A 22,717-nucleotide genomic window follows, 5' to 3' on the forward strand; every position below is an offset into this window, starting at 1 on the left:
ATGGAGAAAAACAAAGTAAATGATTTCCATTCGATGCCACTTTATACTTTTACTCTGCTAATCTGATCTGTAAAATATGATTATTATAGGTAAGATTTCCAAGCAATATATAAAGCAGTTAAAATTAGCTCCACCATTTACAACATTAAATGCTATTAACAACCTAATGTGCCAGTAATCAATCTAATACAATTTATATGATAATATAACACTCTGAAAGGTGAAATCTACATAACGAGTACTTTAACTGTACTATGTATTTTTGTTTGAACTTCTACTTAGGTCAGATTTTGAATGCAATAGTTTTACCACGTAAATGATGACTTGTAAAGGAGCTTTTCTCTTTTATCAGACATTCTGTAGGTTTTTCAAATATTTGACAGCATAATTAGAAGTAGAAAAACCTCTTAGTCCCTTCCAGAGCAAACACATTGTTGGAGGATTTACCTCACTCTCTTTGCACTCAGGTATTTTACCAAAGGCTGCACAAATGTAACAGAAAGTAAAGGTTCCAGAAGTGAAGCATAAACCAGCAGGGCAACAGAGCATTTATGGCATTCATGTTCAGCCAAAGCACTGCTTCACCCTTTCAGGGTTGAGTTGTACCAAAGGCTGCATGAAATGTAAACTAGCCGAGATTAAGGCTATTCAAAACACCTTTTTAAAAACCAAGATGCGACACTGCCAAACTAAATACTTACACAAGAGACTAATTGGATTACATTTTTTTTTGAGCTCACATGGGGAACAAGCCAAACACTGACCAAACTCTCTCAGTACAGCTGAGCCCCCCCCCCCCCCCCCATTTAATAATTTCCATATTGGTGTCTGTCTTTTGTTATTTACTTCATACTGCAATAAAATGCCATTATATTCCAGTATTAAATTAATATGTTTTGAAGTTTTTGTCTAAACTTGAGAATACAAATCTGAGTGAGGGATATTTATAGCCACGTGTGCTCATATTGCAGCTCTATCTGCTTCTATTTCTGGACACAAACATATACAATATCTTGAAACAAGGAAGAAACGGGCAAATGACTCAACAAATGACTCATTCTGTAGAAACAAATGAAGTTCTGCCACATGTTTACCTTTAACCTAGCTTTGAAATTTAAATGTCCCTTTGAATAGTGTCTGTCAGCCTCTCTGGGTGCACCAGTACAGTGGGTGGGACTATACGTAGATCCGACAGAGGCTGGGAGGAGCAGTGGGAGAAAGTGAGCGGAGCAGACGCGGAGCTCGTGCAGTCTTTCCCTCTGTCCGTGTATCGGCCGACACTTTACCGGCAGCGGCACTTTTAAACTCCGTATATCCCAATATTGGCTCGGGTTGCGCTTAGTATTTGACAAACCAGGAGTCTGAGAGAGTGGAAAAAAAGAAGAACAAGCAGAAGAAGAAGTCGCTGAAATATTGCTGCTGTCCCGGCAGAGCCAGTGAAAGGTGAGTGATTATTAGTGATATGATTTCACAGAGTTTCACATTGTTGTTCATTGTTAAGGGTTAATTTTCAGCAGTAGCAGAAAGGCGTTAATAAACTGTACTAAGAGGGGAAACCTGACGCCAGCCTGGTTGAATGAGAGTTTTGGAAAGAGAGAGTTTGCCTATAAGCACTAAGCAGCTTTTTTTCTTGTGTTATTTGTTTCACAGGAAGATTTCAAAACGGTCTGCAAACTAAGAGAGCCAGACAGAGAAGGGAAATGATGCCACTCATGTTTTAGTCAAGGCAGCATTATGGGTCTCACCACACACGCCTGCCTTCTCTGTTTCCAATGGATGGTATCAAGAGGTCAGGATTTCCCTTTGTTGTCTGGGGATTCTTTATCAATTCCACACTGAGCGGACATATTTCTTTTCAGCAAGTCCAACATGAACAAAAGCATGCTTTCAAACGAATCATGGCTCAACGCCACCTGCAGTGACACTCTCACCGTGAATGGGGATGGCAAGCCGGCAACAAGCATCATCATGTTTTTGGCTGGTGTGGGGGGAAACCTCCTGGCTCTCTTCATCCTCGGAGTGCACCAGAAGGAGCATCGCTCCAGGTCCTCTGTCTTCTGCATCCTGGTGACCGGCCTGGCCCTCACCGACCTGCTGGGCACCTGCCTCCTCAGCCCGCCTGTGTTCATCTGCTACGCCCGCAACTTGTCCCTGATAAGTCTGGGCGGTGAAGGCCTTTGCAACCTCTTCGGCTTTGCCATGAGTTTCTTCGGCCTGGCGCCCACGCTCATCCTGTGCGCCATGGCCGTGGAGCGCTGCCTGGCCATCAGCCACCCTTACTTTTACTCTGTGCACATCCGGCGCAGCTTTGCCAAATTCACTCTTTTCTTTATTTACCTCTTTTCTTTAGCCTTCTGCCTCTTGCCATTAAGCGGCTACGGCAAATTCAGACAGTACTGTCCGGGGACGTGGTGCTTCATCGACATGGATGCGACAGGGGATGATCAGGCCAACTTGGTGCTGGCCTTCTCTCTGTCCTACTCCTCCCTCATGGCGCTGCTGATCTTTGCAGTGTTTGTGTGCAACGGCTCAGTGATTGTCAGCCTGTGCCAGATGCACCGGAGCCAGATGATGCGGCGCGGCTCGGTCGGGTCGACGGGGAGAAGGAGGAAGCTGAGTCTGGCCTGGTTCGGACAGGGGGAGGAGGAGATGGACCACCTGGTCCTGCTCGCGCTCATCACTGTCATCTTCGTGGTCTGCTCCCTGCCGCTCACTGTGAGTTCATACTTGACCTTCCCTCAATGTGTGTGTGTGTGTGTCACATGTCACACTCCCTTTGTGTGATTTGCATAACACATTTTGTGGTCCGTCAGCATTTTTTTGTTGTTGCAGATTTTAGCTCTGAATCATGAAATATCTCCATCTCATACATTTATGACATTTCACACAGGGAAAGGAGGAAAGAGCTGACACCGTGATGTGTCATCTCTTCAGTTGTTGAGACACAAACCAAACCTCCTCAGGTTAACGAAAGTTTATACGGACAGGGGAAGTTTCAAAGGGAGTTTTAGTCATCAATAACATGGGTCCCTGACTGGATGTGTCTGCACACTGACATAGACGGTAGTTTCCAGCTTGGAGTAAGTTCATTTTAGCATTAGAGAGTTATGTGTCTGCACTAATCAAATTAAGTCCTTCCCCTCATTCTATAATCATTATGTATATAGAAAGCTCAGCTGGCATGGCGACGGTTGAAATGTTTTTGTTGCTGTGGTATGTGTTTGTGTGCCCTGTTGGAGTCTCCTTAACGGCTGGGCTTTGCTCTGCTGGCTCCAATAAAAGGTGTGCCTGAGAGTGCAGCCTTCGCCACACAAGGCACGCTGTCGCTGTGTGTGTGTGTGTGTTTGTGTGTGTGTGTGTGTGTTTGTGTCGTGCATTTGTCTACTTAGCTCCATATCTGTCCCTGTTTGAGAGGAGTGTGCCAAACCTGACAACCCTGGAGGACTGGTCCGGCCCTGCCTTCCCCAGAGGGCAGAGCTCCTCTGGCAGAGCTCCTCTGGCAGGAGTCCCGAGGTTAATCAGCCTCACGTCTGTGCCCCTAAACATTAGCCAGAGGTCCTGAGGGAAGTCAGGTTTGGGCAATGAAAACCAGTGGAGGGATGTGATTAATGTGAGTTATATTATAAAGGCATTCCTGCTTTTATATATTTATCGTTAGCCTTCTAAACAGCGGCGGTCTGATGATCAAGTAGTTTACAGGAAGCTGTAAAAGGTGTTTGTTCATGTTCTCGCTCTTCACCAACTACTCATTGTCTGCACCAGGATGGTTTGTGGTAACGCTGGGCCTGAAGTTTTGACTAACCTTACAGTGGTATTTGCCCAGAGTTATGGCTGAGAGGGCCCTGTGGTATGAGCAGTGATGACGGTGTACACTTGTCAGCACTTTGTGAGTAAGACTTCAGGAAACTGAACCCCAACTTCACCACCTGCAAAGGGTGTATGTGTTCTAGCTGTACAGTACTGTTGGTTGTTTATCTTTCAGTTTCAAAAGGAAATTAGACAATGTGCAGTTTCATGTTACCTCAAGTAGTAAAGTAAGTTGTAAATAGTCACTTTCATTCTAAAATAAATCTTTGTCCTCTAAGTTGATTTGATTACTTTACCACCTTATTTTTGATTTACTCTCATCATACTACACTACATCATTCTGAATAATTCAAGACCCTTTTATTAAGTAATTAATGATTCATGCGTCATCTCAGCAGACACGTGTGTGTATGTGTGTGTGTGTCGTATTTGTGCTTGTTTGCTCATGTGCATGTACATCCTTGTGGTTGTAACTGAAAGGACGAGGTGGGAAGTGTGGGAGTGCTTCTCGGCACTTTCCAGACAGATGTGGCTTCATGATTAACACCGGTTAGTTTGCCCGAAGCACAACAGATGTTGGCGAGAAAGTCTGGTCCTGTTTATTGCAATGAAAATAGTGTAAAGCTTTCACACAGTTCAGATTTTTGTTGAGTTCACTCCTTCAGTATACAAGCGGTATTCAGCCATTATTCTTCCATGTATACAACGATGTGCCAACACAAACCCTCCAGCATGTGTTTCCGGTTAGTCTTAATGTGCTCAAAGCACTTTCATGTAACTGGATGTACCTTGGAGAACGAGGCTTTCAAGCTCTGAAAAATGGGCTCTGTCTGCACGCTGGTAGATGTGGGTGAGATAGAAAGCAGGTGCTTGAAAATGAATGGTTCCTTTTTTTAATGTAAGTTTGGCAGAGGCTTTCATTATTTTCAGTGTCGTTTTTTTCTGAATGATGAATTTATTTAACTTTGTATTTGCAGATCAAGTTTCAAAATCTTGTATTTGCTGAGTGGCTTTTGGACAACAGAGGTGGGACAGTTTCTTTTGTTCAGCAAGATTATTCATTTTTCATGATTCGAAAGTTCACATGTGGTGATGGTAAAAGATGATCAGATGTGTGGGAATTTCTCAGAAAAGCCCATTCATTTGTTTTGTGGTGGCTTTTCTCAGGTGGTGGGGGGTATGTGTGGTTGGCTGACGTAGCTTTCAAGAGTAATCCATTGGCTGTGAATGTTTGTCCTGTTCACTGTTACCTGAATCGCACCAGCTTCCCAGGCTTGTCACTCTACAGCCCTGGCCTTGGATGTTATATATCACCTCCCACTGATTTAGACCTACTGTACATACTGTGCAGCTGCAGTAGACCGAAGACAGAGAAGGTCATAAACCAATAGAACTTGATGTGATGAATGTTTTCACTGCGGCTGAACGTTTCATTTGTTTGATGTAGCGTGAAACATGAGATTCGTCTCGGTTGCTCTAAGAAGGACTATTGACTCATCGTTAAAATGTTACTGCCATATGGAATATATGGTGGTTTATATATTTTAAAATACAGCTACAGAAATCCATCTCCGGCTGTAGGACGAGATTCAAAGCCTCCTCTCCTTTAATCAAACACTGTTAGAGCTACTTTACTCACCCAAAATTTACAATAAAATGAATGCACATTTGCTGGTTTCAGCTTCTCAAATGTGCCTTTTTTCTTGTTGGTAAATTCAATATGTTTGGGTTTTGGATTGTTGGTTGGAGAAAACAAGCAATTTGAAGATGTCACCTCTGGCTCTGAGAGGTTGTGATGGAAAAAGTTTCACCATTATCTGACATTGGACTAAAGATTAATAGATGGGTTAGCGATAAAGCAGATCGTCCTTAGTTGCAGTCCTTTGTGGAATTACTGCCCTGTCGATTGATGTGTTGCTCACATTCTCATGTGAGTATTTATGGTCAGTATTTCATGTGTCCTCACAGAAGATTTCCCTCTGAAAGGGAAATCGACACAACTCCATTAGACTTTTCTTCACTCGTCTTTGTTCTGCCATCTTCAGTTTATAAATGAAATGAAAGCCGTCTCCCGGGGGCGACTGGTACAGACTGGTGGTACACCCACCCCCCCCCGCCCGCCTATCTGCTGCTCCCATGGGAACCACAGAAGCTGCTTGGGGCAGATATGTTTCTAGCCAATACCTGGATCAATAAAGTGCTTCCCTGCAGCAGGTTTTCTTTTTTTTGGTGACTGTAGCAACTTTGATGCGGAGCAGCGCTGTGGGACAGATTTGAATCAGTGATGCTTTATGCTAAAAGGTTTCCATTTGTGTCTGAGTCTTAGTCAGCAGACTAATATTGACTTGTGTGCCTGAGGTCAGATGACAGGGAGTGCAGCAAAGATCCATAAACTAAATTATACCTCTCTGCGTTGTTGAAAGTATTGTTAGTATTAAAATATCAGCTGTAATGAAATTATTTACTCTTAGTGTTTGGAAAGAAAATCTACAGAAGCTGTGATCATTTAAGTAAAGTCAAGTACAAAATGGTAGACCAGAGGTTGTACCCAGTGGATTTGTTTTGTAAATAAAGTTTTGTTTATAGACGGGGTTTCTCACCACAACATGTGTGTATTCTTGAGGTCTAACCAACATGCTGGTTGCATTTCCTTCTACGTTTGAGGACCTGGTTTTTGGAAGAATTTGAAACCTCCATTGTTAACATTGTTTGCCAGCGGTCTTTTTCTCTCTTGCCTTTGGCACAATTCACATGGCACATTGTTTGGCACGTTCACCCCCCCTGTTGATCAGTCGAACAGCCTGAAACCATCGGCATGACCGCGTATTGTGTCACCATATGCACATGCACGGGCATCCTCGTGCACGTGCACAAGACTGTAGTAAAATGGGGACCCACTCTTAACAATGTTGCTCCCTCGTGCTACTAATGGTGAAAAACTCCACAGGGTACCTTTTTAAAGAACGAGGGTGCACTCAAAAAGCATTTTATACTCCAGGATTTTACATTTTTTGTATTTAGATTTCAATTCAAAATAAAATGTACTGTTTTTGATTTAAAAACCAGTAGACTCCAGGTGGATCATGGTTGCTACTGGGTTAAGTGCATGAATGACTTTGACTGGGAATGTTATTGCATGTTATCCCTCTTGCTCCCAATCCCTCTCTCTCTCTCTCCACTGTGGCTACCAAATAAAGATTGAAATGCAAAGAAACAAAAAAAGTCTCGGGGGGGTTCACAAGAGCACGGCACCTTCTGTTATTTTGAAAAAGAAGGATGGAAACGCCAAACCACTTCCAATAGCTCTGAGCAAACTGTGCAAGAGGGATGATTGTCAGGAAGAAGATATGCAACAGCAAGCTGCTCTGACACATTAACAGTCACAGGGCATCATGCCTCCAGGAGTCAGCGCAGCACCTCATAAATCTGGGCTGCCTTGACAAACTATGCAGCAGGAAACCACTCTGAAACAAAAACACATGGAGTGAAGTTTTAAAAAAGTTATGTGGAACAGTGTGAGGCAAAAGATGCTGTTGTTTGAAGACACAAAAACGTCACCTGTTCACAGGAACTCTGAGACTTAAGAAAGATCAAGGAACCAGTTAAAGGAGCCACATGAAGACTAATTCTAGATGACATACTGCTTTATGCTTTATGCTGCTTTATTTTTAATGTGACAGTTTATTTCCCTGCACAACTTCCATAAACAGTCAGAAGCTCTTAAGTCCCTCGACAGGCCCGGTCAAAGCCCAGACTCGAATGCTATTGAAAATATGCAGAATGACAGGATGATACAGATAGACACTCCCCTTATCCAACTGGATCCAGATTCAGTCAATCGGTGTGGACGCAGAGAGGAAGTCCCGAAATCCAAGGTGGCTAAAAGCTGAAATCCCTGTATTGTCTCCCAGAGGTGGTATCAGATGAGTCTACTTTTGCAACCACACAAAATGTTGAAATTACAGTTGAAGTCTTTGTGATGGCAGCATAGTATGCCTTGACCTTTGCATGAGTTTGAGGTGTCAGATGAATCCACACATCATGGGAGTGCTACAGTTAGACATGTAAAGACATACAGGCTGGGACAGAGCCTGTTGTTGTGCTCTGGGTGCTGCCGGGAGATAGATGTCATTGTGAGCTTCGTCCAGGTTTCTATAAGGAAAGATGATGCTCTGCAATCAGCAGAAGGCTTTGTGGACTGAACAATGAGAATTCCCTTGCTTAGTGGATTGGCGTTTAGTCCTCCATACAGCGTATACACACCACACGCACACACATGGACGTGTGTATACATGCACACAGGCAGGCTTGCTGACCCCGACCATTACTAGTTTTATCCTGGTTTGTTGTACGCCGTCATGTTTTACTCGGTTTGAGCTGCACCGTAGAAAGTGGACAGCAAACGAGAGCAATGAAGGTCGCCATGGTAATGAGGTGTGGATATTGAACCCAAGTGTTTTGGTGCTGAAGAACATGGCCTTAGGCTTCAGTCAGAGGACAATAAGAGGTGAGCAGGTGCTGAAGAGATTTTTAATGGTTGAGGCACAGAATGACGAAAAGAGACAGATGTGGAGCAGAGATTGAAAGCAGAACAGCCGAGGTTATTGTTCCATGATGTGTTTTTAGTTATCCGAATGAAAAACATATTCATTAGTCAATGGCCCAGTTATGTGCTTAACTAAACCGAGCAGCATAGTTTGCATACATTTTATAGCTGAAATGGAATAAATTAACTTTAATGCCGTTAGTGGAGATTTGACATAAATCTGTATTAGATTTATTTTGCCACTTGTGGGCAGTGAAAACAAGCTGTAAATGTTGAGTTATCGTCACCTTTTAAGTGGATATATAAGAAAACAGTTGCTTATTTACACATCCAGCAGAGCAACATTAGCATTCATTTGAAGGCATGTTTCTTGCCACCTGTCGAATGTGAGTGCAATATTCACTCTCTTTTAGCTGTGGTTTTGGTTTAAAACTCGCCTCCACTGTCATATCGTCTTCAGTTTTTCTGCAGAAGTGGAAACAGTCATTGTAGCCCTTTTCTGGATTAGTCACACTGCATCACAGCTTTATTGTTAACCCTGTGGCGAAATCTGCAGATTTTAAATCAATACAAAGTTAAATTGACCACTGACGCTGCAACAATGAACAGTATCCTGTTTGGGCGTTCATGTGTTCATGTATTATGCATTCTTATTCTCTGTCCCTTGAATGATCTCTGTCTACTTCCAGTCAGACCGCTTACCACCCATTTTCTCTGCAGCTACATATCGATAACATTACTTTAGTGGTAGAACCAGGGGATATAGACGGAGAAAATACACATGGAATTGTTTCCCAGTACTGCTGATCTCAATCTCAATAACCCAATAACAGGCCCTTTATTGCTGGAAATAATAGATGCGAGATTTCCCACCAGAGATCCATTGTGTTTATGAATAATTTACATTGTCAGTATTAGACGTATGTAGTTCAGTTCATTGACAAATATATTTTAAATCTGAAAACCTAATATCCCTGCCCGTGAAAATTGGCCCAAATATTTCCTTGACATCCTTGCATTGACAAATACAAAAATATATTTTTCGTGTATATTAGTAAATATCAGTTATTTACCAGTCATGACATGACTGTATCATTGATGGCTTCCACTTAAATTGTGTCTGTATTTCATGGGGGTCAGTGGACATGGCAGAGTGTAACAAGATTTCTAGGTGAATCAAAATGTGGCTTGTAATTTAAATCCCCATGCTGCACTGTTACAGTGTCAATTAGGAAACAGATACAGTTAATTAACACTGAAAGCTTTTGCTGTGTACTGTAAAAACAACATTAGGGGGGGTTTCAGGACCACATTGCTGTGTGCATCTGTGCAAGATGTAAGATGTTAAGATGTAAACACATCCGAATGAGGGAAAAGTAGAATCCACACACCTTTGGCTAATTACAGCGTAATTTCTAGCCAATGGCTTTGGACATGTGTCATTTCTTACCCGTGTTTGTCATGTATTTTATGAGGTATTTTTCCTTTTCTGATAGTTTCAAGGCCCACATCTAACAGTTAATTACACTGACCAGCGAATAAAATCTTATTGATTTTTAGCAAATGTTATTAGTTGTGGGACTAGCTTGCGTCTTCAGGAGATAAAGAGCTGTCAGCCCAGAATAAATCTGTCTTTTCCAATCAATAACTTCCTCCAGACTCATTTGTTTGGTCACTCATGCTCTAACTGAACAGTGGGCTGGTGTTATTGGAGAGATATATAGGTAGTCTTCCTTCAAATGCTGCTGTTTTAAAATACTGATTTGTTTAATGATTTGCTTGACCCGGCTTCTCTTATGTGACCTAGTTTTTTTTCCACATTTCACGAGAAGGAGCAATCTGCCTGAGCTGATGTGCACAGTTCAGGCAGTTTTCACTCTGATGTGACACGAGGTGACTCTGAGTATCTTGTCTCGGTTTCAGCATCATGACAAGATCACCTGACTTCCTGAAGTGTTTCAGGGGGGCTGTGAGGTTGATGATTGCTGAGTGAAAACAAGGTGAGAGATAAATAACATAGAGATGTTTATGTGTGCACAAAGTAACAAAGGTGCACACAAGCACTGAGGATCTCTCATTAAAAAAAGAGAAGCATCAAAAAGAGAGATTCTTCTTCTTCTCTTGCTAACCGCTTTCTGGTCTCTCAATGAATCCATTATTTCACTGACAGAAATTCAACAGCAATCAACATCAATTGTTCAACTGTTCAAAGTAATGTGAGAAGCAAAAATGCCAAACTTAACCCCTAACCCATCTTAAAATGGAGGATTTGCTTTTTTGTTTGACATAGTCATTTCAAATTGAATATCTTTTGTTATCTGTTTGTTGGACAGAACAAAGTATTTGAAGAGGTCGTTACATTGACATCATGTAGATAATCAATGTGCATAATCATTAGTTGCAGCAAGTCGAAAATCAATCTGGGCCATACAGATGATGAAGACTACAAACAGTGAGAAGGTTAATGGATTTTTGATGGGTTGTGGATCCCCAATGAAACTGAATGAGGAATTTGATCTCATGCTTCTAAACATTTATTTGTTACTTTTTGTCTTCATTATGTTTTTTTTATATGTATATTTATGTATATTCATATCATCTGCTGCGTCCCAGATGAACTCCCCTTCTTTTTCCACCTTTAAATTTTACTGGATTTTGGATCTTCCTCCTTTCCCCTCTAGTACTGGTTGAGGAAGACCACAGAGGTAGAAATGTGTTTACCTGCTAAGCTGCACTTGTATTGATCAGTGCAAGCAAGGCACTCCTAAGCGTTTTGTTTTTTTTGCCCAGTGCTGGTTGTCTTAGACAGAGACTGCAACAGAAGTAAAGAGTTCCTCTTTGATGCCTCTGTGTGCAAAGTCATCAGTAGGTTGTGGGCATGTGTCTAAATATGGTTTATCATCAGAGAGGTTGGTTGAAAGTATTCACAGTTGATACCAAGACATACAGAACATATCAGCAAATTCTTTCTCATGCAGCAGTTAACCGTAGCACATTGTTCAGTGCTCTCCATGTTTGTCCTTTTGGTCTCTTGCCATGTGTGTCCACAGTTATTGTTATTTGACGATCCATCAGCACCTTCATTGTTCACACAGCATTGCGTGAAATGTGCTCCACACCCAAGTGTAGAGTTTCTCAACCTCGTGGGGACACCTGATATGCAGAGAAAAATGTTTAAATAAGTTCTATAGCATTTATAGGCCTAGTATCATATCATCAACACCATTTATACCTTTTTAAAACATAATACATGAGTATACCAAACCAAAATTGAACATGACAATTTATATAAGAGAACATGTGTTTCAGGATGAGCAGACTGAGAAACAAAGAGTTTTGCTTAAACAGATATATGGGCTTGATAACTTTTAGGTTGAAGAATTATCTGTGATTTCTAAATTGATGTTAATTAGAGAAGGAGCTCGAAAGTATTTCCTTGCATTCAAATTCAGTATCAAACCTAACGAATCCGAATCCTTTCGAATCCACTCATCAAATCTTATTATATTTACCTTTCAACACTTGCAAGCTTGCAAGTTGGCGGCCGTACAGTGGTGTTATGAAATGTTTTCACTCGCAAACAATCTTTGCAGATCAGGAACCGGATCCAAAATGGAACTGGCTATCTAAACCCAATCCCTGGTGTTAACGTAATAATTAACTCTCCCGGGAAATGCAGGTCCAGAGAGAAGAGTAAGATTCTTGTTTCATTCTCCACCTTGCCAACAGTCTCAGGAGATATATGACCTAATAAAAGCAGCAGTGAAATATAACACCCTCACATCAAACAAACCATAAGTGAAGCACAATGTGGTGATCATCTGTTGTTGCGCTGAGGGACGTGTGAAAAAGGGAAACATTTATTGGCATATAGTTCAATAAAAGCCTCATTGCAAAACACCCAACGAAGAGTCAGCTTGAATGAGATGACATGAGATGGACACGTTTCAGTTCATCTCAAATCTTTCGCCGTATGAGTGAGAATGTTGTAAGTTATAAGTATGAATGTTATCTGGGTTTTCAGACCAGTCATAAATATTCCCTTTCCTATTTCATGAACTCGACTTCAGCTGGCATGAGATTATGGTTATGACTCATGGTATCCCCTTAAAACACATGTTAGATGACTAGTCGTGCCGTGCTGTGGCTGGCTGGGTGTTCACTTTCCTATCACAACTGGTGAATAATGAAATACTGATCCTATTCATGTGTGTGTGACAAGACACAATGAATCACTCATTCCTGCATGTTAAACCAGCAGCACCCTGTTTTCCGGTTCAATTTAAGATTTATATTTTTTTTTATTTTGGGAATAGGCGTCATTAAATCTTCTTTGTGGTCTTTCCAAAATGTTTTTCTTCTGCGTATGAAACAAGTTCTGCCTTCAGAGAGGGTCTAAGCCAGAGTATGCAGTCAACAGGGACTAAATAATTTCGACAAGATAATTGCAACCAGGCAGCCAGTGCAGATTGTGTGGTTTGGGATTTCAGGGCCCAGTGAACCCAAGCTGATGTTTACAAGTGAATGTGAAAATATGTGATGGGAATAAGTTCCCTCCACTCTCCTCTGCTCCCGGAAACTCCATCACTCTCCCAAAAATACTGTCACAGAACAATATGCTTGATGATTGGCTTTGTATAATGATGCTGACAAACGGTTAGTTAGATCAGTTATTTTAAGTCCATTTTTTTTGATACGTGCAGCTTGGTAATGGAATCGGGTACTTGATATGGAAGAAAGCAGGTTGAGTAGAAACATGTTTATTTGGGATGAACAGACCAATTAATCTTCTCTAAAGTGTTCACTTTGGGCCTTGTGATTTTTTTAAATTGAAAAGCCAAAGTAAATGTAAAGAACACTTGTATATAATTTGTAGAACTAAATGTTGAAACTGGACTGTATGTCTGTAGATGAAAAGCTGACTTTTTTTTAACAACAAAAGAGTTTCATTTGTTTTCTATTGTCCTTTTCTTTTAACTGGGAGTTTTTATTAAGTAAGATAAAAACTGAAATTGACTGAGACTGAGTTGGCTACTCAAACACAAAAACATTTGAAGAAGTAGTCGTAGTTCAACATTTTGCTTATTTGTTTTCTTGCTGAGACTTAGATTAGAATATCGATACCACTCTCATGTCTGTGAGCTAAACATGAAGCTACAGCCAGCAGACTGTTAGCTTAGCATAAAGACTGGATATGGGGAAATGGCTAGTCTAAAGGTGACAAAATCTAATGAACATGTTATATCTGATCTGTTTAATCTGTACAACAACCAAAGTGAAAAAGTGACATTTTGCCATCTTACATGTGGTTATGGGTCACACTTTTTCTTGACTGGGAACAAGCACTTCCTGGATTCTTTGCTGGTTGCCAGGCAACTGGACAGCGCCAAGAAACAGTCCTTTGGACAGAGCCAGGCTAGTTGTTTCCAGTGTTATGCTAAGCTAAGCTAACCAGCTACCTTACAGACATGATGGTGGTATTGATCTTCTCATGTTGGATGGGCTACATGTTCAGTAAAAACTAAAACTATATCTTTATTTATATAACCCAAAGTTACAAATTCACCTCAGATGTAGAAGCATCAGATCTTCTTTAGGTCTCAACCATTCTGCATATGAAGTCTCTGTGCACTGATGAATGCCATAATCCAGGCGTCCATCCTCGTTATTATCTGCCATTTGTGAGATGCTCCTTTGATGCTGATCTCCAGCTGACGCCCACTCAGCTGACGGCCCAGCACAAAGATTTATGGTCCCAGCAGACCAGTAGGAAAAACTCACAGTTGGATGTTGACAGTGAGGAATGCTGGATACCAACTGTCCTGACAGAAATCATTTAGAAAAAACGAGCTTGCTAACTTTCCCAGGATAAGCACAGCTGCATGTGTGCTCAGCATTCACTTACACACACACTTATTCACCCACTTACTCACATTAGCAGCATAAAGAGGAAATGGACCATTGTGCAGCAGGTGGTGTTACTAAAAAGCTGCCATTGCTGCAGCACACACAAGGTCAGCCAGTGGGGTTTTAACATAGGCGTAATATTGCTGCTATCTCAGTTCATTTTAGTTTAATGAAGTGAATCATGTCGTGTTTGTTGTAAGTCTCAAAAGAAAAGCTTGTTGAAAAGATTGAATTGGCTCTGGTTTGTTGTCACAGTCATTCTGGAGAAGTCATGAAACTGCAGGCTGACAATGCTTGTCAAGACTAATTCTTTCCTGTGTCTAATGCACTGCTGATTGTTAGTCCTGTTACAGTATGTATTCAGTTACCTTTGCTTAAATGCCAAAGAAAATGATGTGGGTTAGAGTATAAAAGCTATAGAAATCTATAACTTTGACAACAAAACAAAACATTATGCATCAATGCATCCAAAGTCACATTTGTGGTATCTTCTCATGTCATTGTTGTGTGCAAACAGATGAAAATCTGCTAAATCAAAATGTCCTCAACCAACCACATAATGTCTTAAAATAACGTCTAATTTATTATTTGCTAAAGTGATGAAATTACACACAGGAGTAGCTCTGGGTGTTGTACTTCTTGCAATTTAAAAGTCACAGGTGCAAATCTAGCAAGCCTCTAGCCAGAGCAGTAATACTGAATATCAATAAATACCAATAAAAATGATGGATAAACCACAAAAATAGGACCTTAAACAACAAAGATTATTTCAAGTAGATGTTGTTCATTGCCAAAGAAAATAAAAGACACAATTTATAATGCTCCGTTGTGCTCAACTGTTGGCAAATGAGATGATGAAGTGTGCATGCGGACTGAATTAGAAAAATGTGGGACGTGGCTGCCATCCAGGTGACCCTCAGCGACAGGATGTGTGTTGCAAACAAAGAAAACTGATCTGAATTGGCTCCAATAGTGAAATGAAGCACAAAGTATGAGTCAACAATAATTGCACAAAACAAAGCTAATGTGTTCAATTTGAAACCTGTCATTATCATCTTACTTTTTTTTCAGAACGTGACAAAGAACACAACGTCTCTTGGCACTAACATCTTCTAAAAGATAATCTGCCACTGATCAAAGTGCATACATGGCATCATCAACAGTTGAGCAGCAGACTTCAGCAACATCAGATAGGTACAGTATAAGCATAGAGCTCTTGCAGCTTTATCTCTGTCGAGGAGGAACTGCGGTTAACGCCCGTTGAGTCTCTGTCTGTTGCAACAGCTACAAGGTTTTGCAACATGACCAATGTCGAACCTATTCTTATCATATATTGACACATATGAGGCCACTTCATATTTCACTTTGCTCAAATTGTCTTTGGGTTTTTTTCACAGATGCTTCCACTTCCCCTTTGGTATTGCATGTGTGTATGTGTATTGTGTGTATGTTTTGGGGTTTTTTTGTCAGCAAACAGCAACTCCTGCAGCTTCTCATCCCACACACATCCCACTCATCAGAGAGCTCACAGTGACAATTTCAGTTTGTCCTAAATTCTTCAACTTAAATAATTGGAGAGGGTGATGAATATAGATTCTGTAGGCATAAAGGCTGTATGTTATATTTATTATATTTTCACAAACCAAGGAAGAGAATGATGCATAAAACAACATGCCTGATTTATAGCAGAAGGCAGTTGTGTGTGTGCATGTAAAATATTTTGTTATCTTGCGCTGTGGTCACTTTTCCTCCCTGATAGTTGACTGGATTGAGTGGTGACTGTTATCTGGAATAGTTTTCTCACTGAAGTCCTTTTTTAAAAGGTCTAATGGCTCCAGGTAACTCACTGCAGCCTTGGGCGCTTCTTAAAGAGGAAACTCGCTAATGGACGTTCAGACAGCGTAATTCCCCTGGTGAAACTTGTCTGAAGGCAAACACAGACTGACTTTACTGCCTCAAGTTGCTGCCACTTCTTAACATCTGATGCTTTCTTGCTCCTGAAACAGAAAACATATTCATATATAGCTGATGTTTGTGATGCCTCCTAAGTTAACAGCTTAGTACTGATAAAGTTACACATGTTCAGGAAGCATTTTCTGGTGTTGAAAAAGTCACCAAACAAAGCCTGAGGAGAGGAGAAATTACCATAATGAACAAATTGATCACAGGCGCCAGATGCATGTAAGCGCTCCTGCCAGCGCACACCCACTCATTCTTCCCCTCTGTGTCTTTTTCTGTATCTTAGACGACACAACCACCTCCTCACTACATGCAGATTGTGGAGCAGTGAAATTCCCCTTGTGTGCAGAAACACTCTGCTAACCTTTACATTAACGTCGGCACCGTATGACTCACCACCAGCTTATCATCAGGCCCTCCAGGAACTAAATTTGGGGCAGAGGACAGCGTGGTCAGAGAGCCTGGGGACAAACCGTATATTTACTTATAAATATACTTACTTATATTGTACAATTTCCCCCCAGGGATCAATAAAGTATTTCTGATTCTGATTCTGATTCTGATTTGATACTTTGTCTTTGAGCCTGATGCTGCACTGTGCTGAAAGTGCTAGTAAAACACCAACAGCACTGCTGCTGCTAACCCGAACCTACAATCACTGCACTGGTTGGAGGAGCTCAGGGAGAAGAGATGGCCCAGCTGCTAGTAAAACACCAATAGCACCTCTGGGTTATGGGCCCAGCACGTTTCCGCTGCGCCACCCAAAGTGGGGACTCGAGCCCACAATCACTTGCTAAGTGAAACCACAACTTCAAAAGCTGTGAACAGCCCGACCACTGTCACATTGGTACCCATTTAGAGCGTCTACAGATGAGGCTTTACACACGTCACTATGTCAGTCAGAAATCCAATGAAGAGATGGCCCAGCTGCTAGTAAAGGACCAATAGCACTGCTGCTAGCCACCCAAGATGGGACTCGAACCTGCAATCACTTGCTAAGTGAAACGGCACTGGTTGGAGGAGCTCAGGCAGAAGAGATGGCCCAGCTGCTAGTAAAATACCAATAGCAGAGGATAGTTTCGATCTATCAACCTCTGGGTTATGGGCCCAGCACGCTTTCGCTGCACCACTCTGCTGCTAAGCACCAAAGTGGGGACTCGAGCCCACAACCACTTGCTAAGTGAAACTGCAACTTCAAAAGCTGCAAACAGCCTGACCACTGTCACATTGGTACCCTGTCAGTCAGAAAGCCATGGAAGAGAGGCCCAGCTGCTAGTAAAATATCAATAGCACTGCTGCTGCAAACCACCCAAGATGAAAAACAACAATGGCCGGGGGTAGGTCACCATGGTAACCTATGCTGCTCTGTCTATTTATCAATCTATGGGTTTATGGGCCCAGCACACTTCCACTGGGCCACTCTGCTGTAAATTGAACAACAAACTGTTGAACTGAATTGTACCTTCAGGCCCAGTTACAAGAAATGACTTTAAACATAAGGGTGCAATGGAAAGACTGAGTACAGTTTGCTGAGGTGTATCAATGTATCACCTCACTGATGCATCTGAAACCAAAACACTAGTTAGTTCCACACACCTTTGGTAAACTGTGTCATACTAGCTGGCCCAATCTCCATGTCAAACTGCAGCTCATTTTAAAGGAATAGTTAAATATTCTGGAAAATCTGCATATTCACTTTTTTTCTTTTGAGTGAGAGTGAGATGAGAACATTGATGACAATCTCATGCCTTTGCATAAATAAATACAGGGAGTCAGAATGTGTTAAGCCTATCATGAAGACTTTAAGCAGGGTTTCTGTTCAAGTACGCCTACCAGCAGCTCACTAATTGACACATTGTTTGTTTAGCCGGTACATGAAACAGAAATATAAAAACTTGCCCGGGTGCAGTGAATGAACGCAACCTCCCAGAGTCTTGTTGTCATAGCAAGGGTGTAGATTTTATTTTTGGTTTGGTTCTGACAATGAAGTCAGAAAACAAATGCAATGTAAATTTCTGCGTTATTAACGCACTAACCCTGTAATCACCCATAATTTCCTTCATAGAGAACTAATACTTGATACTATGATGATATGAAGTGAAGTACTTTTTTCAGCCCTGATTTGTGTCTGCTGGTCTTCCTTTAAGGCTGCATACAGCCCCAACAAACCTCTACCAAGAAGGTAAGGCAGCTTGTACAGTATGTTGCCTGAGAGGCGAAACAGAGGGCAATAAAATCTGCAAACAACTTGTAACTACTATGAGTGCATTGTAATACTGAAGGCAACTCAGACGTGTTAACACAAATGAACCTTTTTATTAGCTGAACTGTAAGACTCCACCTAATAGAGAAATGTTAGTGAATGAATCAACCTTAAACAATAAAAGTGAGTGGGACACGCCCCACATTAACTTCACAGATGATATAATATGTGATATAATAGCATATTACAGCTTGTCTTCTCTGCCTCCGAGTGGGCAAAAAAAAATTATTGCAGGTTTAACAAACACACACAAGATTAACATCAATCTGTTACTCGGAAAGGACAGCAGTTAATCACATTTCCCAAAATGTTGAAGTAATCTTTTAAAGACTTGTGCAACATTGCTGCATTTTCTCTCTCTCTCTCTCTGTTTGCTCAATTCTGCAAACAGTCGTCTCTGAGAGGCCTGTAATCTCTGCGCTGCCTCCTCTCATCCCCGTGTAATGATCCTGCAGTGAAACAGGATCAGGAAGAAAGAGTTGGGGGGAAGAGTCCTCCAGGACCAACAAGATGGAAAATAATGGGCCGTTGAGTGTAGACATCCATTACGTGGTCTGTTTCCTGAAAGACACAGCAGTCATCATCCCTAAATAGCATCTTATGTGTCTCTGCTAGGATGTACCCATTGACACCGACTGGGTTCAGGTGCATGAAGAGACATCTGGGTATATACAAGTATTATTAGAAAATAATTGTTAGTTGCAGCCCTAGAATGATTTTTGTTTTATGACTCACTTAACTTCTGAAGAAGTGATTTCTTTGACAGTAGTAGTAGTCTTATATGGGAGTCCAGGTGAACATTGCAGAGCAGTGGATGGTGTTAGAAGAATGTGTGCGTGTTTGCATATGTCTGCAAATGTACTGTATGCATCTGTTTATACAGTGCAAGAGTGAGCATATTTGCTTTTCCTGGATTTATGCGTCTATAAGCGCACTCACGGTATTCTGCATCTCTGTTCTCCTAAATGATCACCCTGATCCTCGCCTGCTGTGTACCATTTCAGGCCTGCCCTTTGTCCACTGACTGATGCATTAGTATGCTCCTGTTTAAGGAGAGCCTGACATATCATCAGTTTTGGCCCCACAGCCTGGGGTGCTTGGAGACGACAGCTTGTGATTGGTGACCCCCTCAGCGGGGCTTGAGGTCTGCTGAGAGGACCATAAGAGGCAGGGTGGCATAGAAACAGAGGGCGAGGGTGGTAATGTGGAGCGAGACAACAAGGGCGAGGATGGTGGCTGAGCGTATGAGGATGCATGTCTGTTTGAAATGTTTCTGGCAGCACTGCATGATGAATAAAGTGTACGATAACTCCGCATTGAGCACAAGATACATTTGTCATTGTGTTTGTTAATGTGTTTTATGCCAGCAGGCCTAAGATTCATTTTTACTTTAAGTATTCATTCTTAAGTATGGGGGAGAATTGACTGGTTGTTGGATGAAGAAGTGGCATTGGGTCAAAGTGTGAAATGTTTAGTTGTTTTTTTGCAATTGTCGCAATCAGCAGTTTTAAAAAGGAAACACGTCCTTTGAAAGGAAACTGTCTCGATCCATGTACATATCAGTCGTGGCTGTGTGTGTGTGTCTGTGAGAGTATTATTATAATCCATATATACTTTATGTACTGAGCCTGTGAAATCAGTGAGAATCCAACAGTGAGTCTGACAACGGCGATTGTGTAATTCAAGAAATGACACACAACCTCAAATAACATGATTACTTCCTAAAAAGTCCAGAACATCTGGGCGTTGTTTTCTTCCACTCTGGACATTCTGACACATCTCAAATGACGACACTGTTCCAGAGTTTAGAAGTTATTTTGCAGTCGAGCTCAGATGTTAGACGTACCACAAGATAATTGCTGTTGTTTTGGGTTTGCATACGGACAGCCTCTTCCTCTCCCTGTCTCTGTCTTATTCGTGGGTGTATCTGTAGATCAATATGTGAACGACCACATCCGTGTGAGTTTAGCCACTTAATGAGCCTGTAGAGGATGGAGTCAGCTCTGTGCCTGGACCCTCTCTGGGTAGTCTGTTTTGGCCTGGCTCCGGCCCTCTCACTCTGTCTCTGGCTTATTAGTTTTCAGTCCAGGCTCTAGCAACAGAGAAACATTTACACCAATGCACAAAAGCACTCAATCAGCACAAGCCATTAATTAGTCCACTGTTTGTTGGATATTTCATGGAGGAAATGGAGAATTGTTGATAGAGAAGAGGAGCGAGGTGACAAAGAAGCCTCCTGGACCAGCTGCTGCTTCTCTCTCTTCCCAGGATGAATAAGCAGCCAGCTGCTGCTGTCTGGGCTGCCTGTCTGCAGCCTGCCATACCTTAAAGGTCAATGCGGGAAAACATTTGTGGTTTTGTCATGCAGCATTGTCTGCATCTGTATTCAGGACACTTTGTACTTCTGAAAATTAAAGGCGTGCTCCCACAGAGCGGGTTTTATTGTTATAAAGCGGCAGCTGTTGACATTTGGTGAACCAACAAGATGAACCACAGTCTCAACTGATACTGATGCATGTGTTCTCATCGGGTTTTAACACCAAAGTGCAGACAACTCCATCATGTTCTGCTGTTACAGAGGCTTGAACCAGGTTCCATTCGGCTCCATCCAGCAAACAAAATGTTTAATCTTGTGGGATGACGGGTTGCCAAAATTGTCCAGTGAACAAGCTACATTTTAAATATCATTGATTTATATATCAATTCTTTGATTAGTCAATTCAATAAGCCCAATGCAATGTCTTCAGTTGCTTATTTTATCTCTTCACTAGTGTAATCAGAAGAGCAGCAGCAAATGTTTTGGTGAATTTATGATTGAAATCTATTTATCAAAATTGTCATTCATTAATATTCTTTCAATAGAGTATTTGATTTCTCCACATAACTTTTGTCAGCTAGTCCTGGTTTGCTTGTAATTGGGCAGCACAAACCAAACACACCCAAAACTCCAAAGAAAGTGTGACAACACCGAGATGTAAGTAATAAATCACCAAAATGACCAGTATCAGATAGCTTAAGTGTCAAAGTTAGTGTCCCGACATTATTCCTGTGAACACAAAATGATCATTTACTGTAGAAATACTCGAGTAAAAACAAAGGGATTTTTAGAGAGCAATACAGAAAAATGGAAACACAGGTGGGAAGAGAAGTATTAGACATGACGGCACTATTCTAGCTGAGTTGTGCGGGCTGTGGACAGATGTTGAGACAAAGCTGCGGAGTGGCTACAGAGAAAACTGCATGCTGAGTAGCTTTCAGGGAGTGAGTGTGAAGAAGTTTATTTATGCTACCAAACCTGCTCTGGATGAGTAATAATAATATCCATAATATGGCTGTAACATTATTGACCGACGGCCCTGCTGGTTTTCATTCTGGCTCAACTAATCTGTGACAAGAAGCTAGCAGTACTCTGACATCCTGAGACCTAAACTGAGGACCACTCTTGTAGAAGTAGTAGTCTTGTAGAAGACACAACTCCCTTGTATTTTCTCGGCTTTACATTTGTAACCTATGAAGAGTAAAAGCTGTTTCTAACCTCGACCCTCTCTTTCTTCAGATTGCAGGCTTTATCAATGCCATTCACCCATTTCGTGGGGACACAGAGAACCTGACGGCCTTCCGCTTCTACGCCCTCAACCCCATCGTGGATCCCTGGGTCTTCATCATCTGCCGCAAGTCTGTGTTTCGCCACCTTTGCTCTCTGCTGAGCTGCCGCTTCAGCAAAAGAGCTGTGAAGTCGACGGCACACTGCGCGCTGTCTTTACCCCTTGACAATCACATACAGCGCAACCCCCCAGATGTGACAGTACCACAGAACAACATGTACTCCAATTTACCTCTGTGACCCAACAGAAACAGGGTGACTGGGGGCTGGGAGACTTTCACAGCAAATATGTGATGTAAAACTATAACATTTGCATAAAGGATTCCTCCACTCACCATTTTAAGGCACAAAGACTTTGGCAAAGAAGTGTCTGTCACAATGGAAATCTATGCGTGGCCGTTACAGTTTCCCTATGAGCTAACTGTGGAAAAAAACACGATTGCACTAGGTCTTAAACTTTAAACATTGACTGATGGAAACTGTTGCAAGGAGTGATGTGCCATAAAACAAACAGCACTGTATCTTAGCACTAAGGAACTCATCAAACCATATCACGCCTATGAATAATATACTGTAAAATCAGATTATATGCACTCAGGTAAAGCTGTATGGGTAAACAATATGCATGAAT

General features: G+C 41.6%; 1 protein-coding gene across 1 annotated transcript; it reads left to right on the forward strand.

Annotated features, from left to right (window-relative positions):
- Nucleotides 1–1,869: 1,869 nt before the first annotated feature.
- On the forward strand, nucleotides 1,870–22,326 carry ptgir (prostaglandin I2 receptor). The gene is made up of 2 exons (XM_070906028.1): nucleotides 1,870–2,715; nucleotides 22,039–22,326. Exons 1-2 carry the CDS (start codon nucleotides 1,870–1,872, stop codon nucleotides 22,324–22,326), a joined length of 1,134 nt encoding a protein of 377 aa, XP_070762129.1.
- Nucleotides 22,327–22,717: the final 391 nt, after the last annotated feature.

The sequence above is a fragment of the Enoplosus armatus genome, chromosome 5, assembly GCF_043641665.1.
Source record: "Enoplosus armatus isolate fEnoArm2 chromosome 5, fEnoArm2.hap1, whole genome shotgun sequence".
NCBI classification, from domain to species: Eukaryota; Metazoa; Chordata; class Actinopteri; order Centrarchiformes; family Enoplosidae; genus Enoplosus; species Enoplosus armatus.